The sequence below is a fragment of the Austrofundulus limnaeus genome, unplaced genomic scaffold (assembly GCF_001266775.1).
Source record: "Austrofundulus limnaeus strain Quisiro unplaced genomic scaffold, Austrofundulus_limnaeus-1.0 Scaffold1050, whole genome shotgun sequence".
Classification (NCBI taxonomy): Eukaryota; Metazoa; Chordata; class Actinopteri; order Cyprinodontiformes; family Rivulidae; genus Austrofundulus; species Austrofundulus limnaeus.
Window position 1 is genome coordinate 47,357 of NW_013953452.1, and position 1,714 is coordinate 49,070.

General features: G+C 36.0%; 1 protein-coding gene across 1 annotated transcript in view; it reads left to right on the forward strand.

Moving 5' to 3' along the window:
* The window catches only part of usp48 (ubiquitin specific peptidase 48), a gene marked incomplete in the record, with an annotated part of 52,720 nt that overhangs the window by 46,551 nt on the left and 4,455 nt on the right, over nucleotides 1-1,714 (forward strand). Inside the window, 3 exon segments of the mRNA XM_014030394.1 lie at nucleotides 1,077-1,244; nucleotides 1,324-1,449; nucleotides 1,565-1,613. Coding sequence (XP_013885848.1) covers nucleotides 1,077-1,244; nucleotides 1,324-1,449; nucleotides 1,565-1,613 — 343 coding nt within the window.

Genomic DNA, 1,714 nt, shown 5'->3' on the forward strand with positions numbered 1-1,714 from the left:
TTCCAACTCTCATTAAAACTCTAGCAGCAGCATTTTGGATTAACTGAAGACTTCTTAAAGAGTTTTTTGGAGCCCAGATTAAAAAAAACAGTAATCCAGCCTAGATGTGATAAATGCATGAATCAGTTTTTCCGCGTCATTTTTGAACAAAATGTTGCTAATTTTAGTGATATTATTCAGGTGGAAGAAGGCGGTCCTGGTAACATTTTTAATGTGGGGGTTAAAAGACATATCCTGATCAAAAAACACATTCTAGAGAGTTTATCAGCTAAAAAAAGTTAATTTTGGGGTAAGTTCCTCTTTAAATTCTTTACTCTGTACCATACGTCAGAACCAGATCAAGAGTGTGATGAATAAAATGTGCAGATTTGTGGACATTTTGAGTAAAACCAATTGACGCTATTAAATTACTAAAAGCTATATTTAAGCTATCACTTTCATCATCTAYATGAATATYAAAATCCCCCATTATTATAATTTTATCAGTTTTTAGTAATAAATCAAATCAGATATGTCACAGTGACCCAAGKTTTCAGCCTTGTGGGGCACCTTTGCCGTGTTCAGCGTGTCAACTAACCAKCCTTTAATATCACATTGTGGAGATGTCTGTAAATTTCAGGAAAATCTCAAGCTTCAATTAGCCCGTGCRAATGCACCACATAAAAAACAAAAGTCGGGGAGTAATTTTTTTTTTATTACTTGGAGTCCCCAGATAATGCTTATCATGTGTGAATAGAGCTTTAGTCCAAATGATTTAGTCCTTTCCTGACTTTTACCTTTTTTATCCTGAAATTTAGGTAGTACACTCTTTGAGTACATTTTTAAAATTTACCAATGTTTTTATTAGTCAAAGAGAAGAATTCAGCAAACACAAATTAACTTTGTGGTTTTTATTTTATTGTATTGTATATACAGTAGATAATTTTTTGTTGTTTGTTTTAATGAATGAATAAGGAAGAAAATAAAACTTGATATTTATGGAAACCAGTGAAGGCCTAAGCTTTATATTAAGTGTTTATTTTAACAAAAGTGATGACACGATCATTTATTGCTAATAACTTATTGCTTTTTTCTAGTCACAGGATGGTGCTAAGCGGCTAAAGTTATGTGACAACAGTGCTCTGCCTGTGACCACCGTGACCAAAGCAGGTGGAATCAGGAGAAGTACTCGGCACAGGAAACTCAGAGGGGAGAAAGCACTCATTGTTTCAGCAAATCAGACACTAAAAGAGCTGAAGATTCAAGTAAGGGMTTCACAACATGGGGCGCAGTGCTGCAGATTACGGTTTGCTTCCACATTAACCCTGCTGTCTGTGACTGCAGATCATGCACGCATTCTCTGTGGCTCCGTTTGACCAGAATCTCTCCATTGAAGGAAAAAGTCTGACTGATGACTCAGCCACACTAGGCAATCTGGGTGTCATCCCAGAGAGCATCATCTGTTTAAAAGTATGTGTTTTTTCTTCTGGATCTTTATACAGTTTTCTCCTTAATGAGACAACTTTAATGCTAATATCAAAATTCTTGTTGTTCCAAAATAAATTTTTTAACAATTTTTCTCCAGGCTGATGAGCCAATAGCAGATTATGCTGCGATGGATGATGCTTATCAGGGTGAGTAGCATTGTGTGATCTGCTACTGATTGTTCATAATGTTTCTGTGTGTGTGTGTGTGTGTGTGTGTGTGTGTGTGTGTGTGTGTGTGTGTGTGTGTG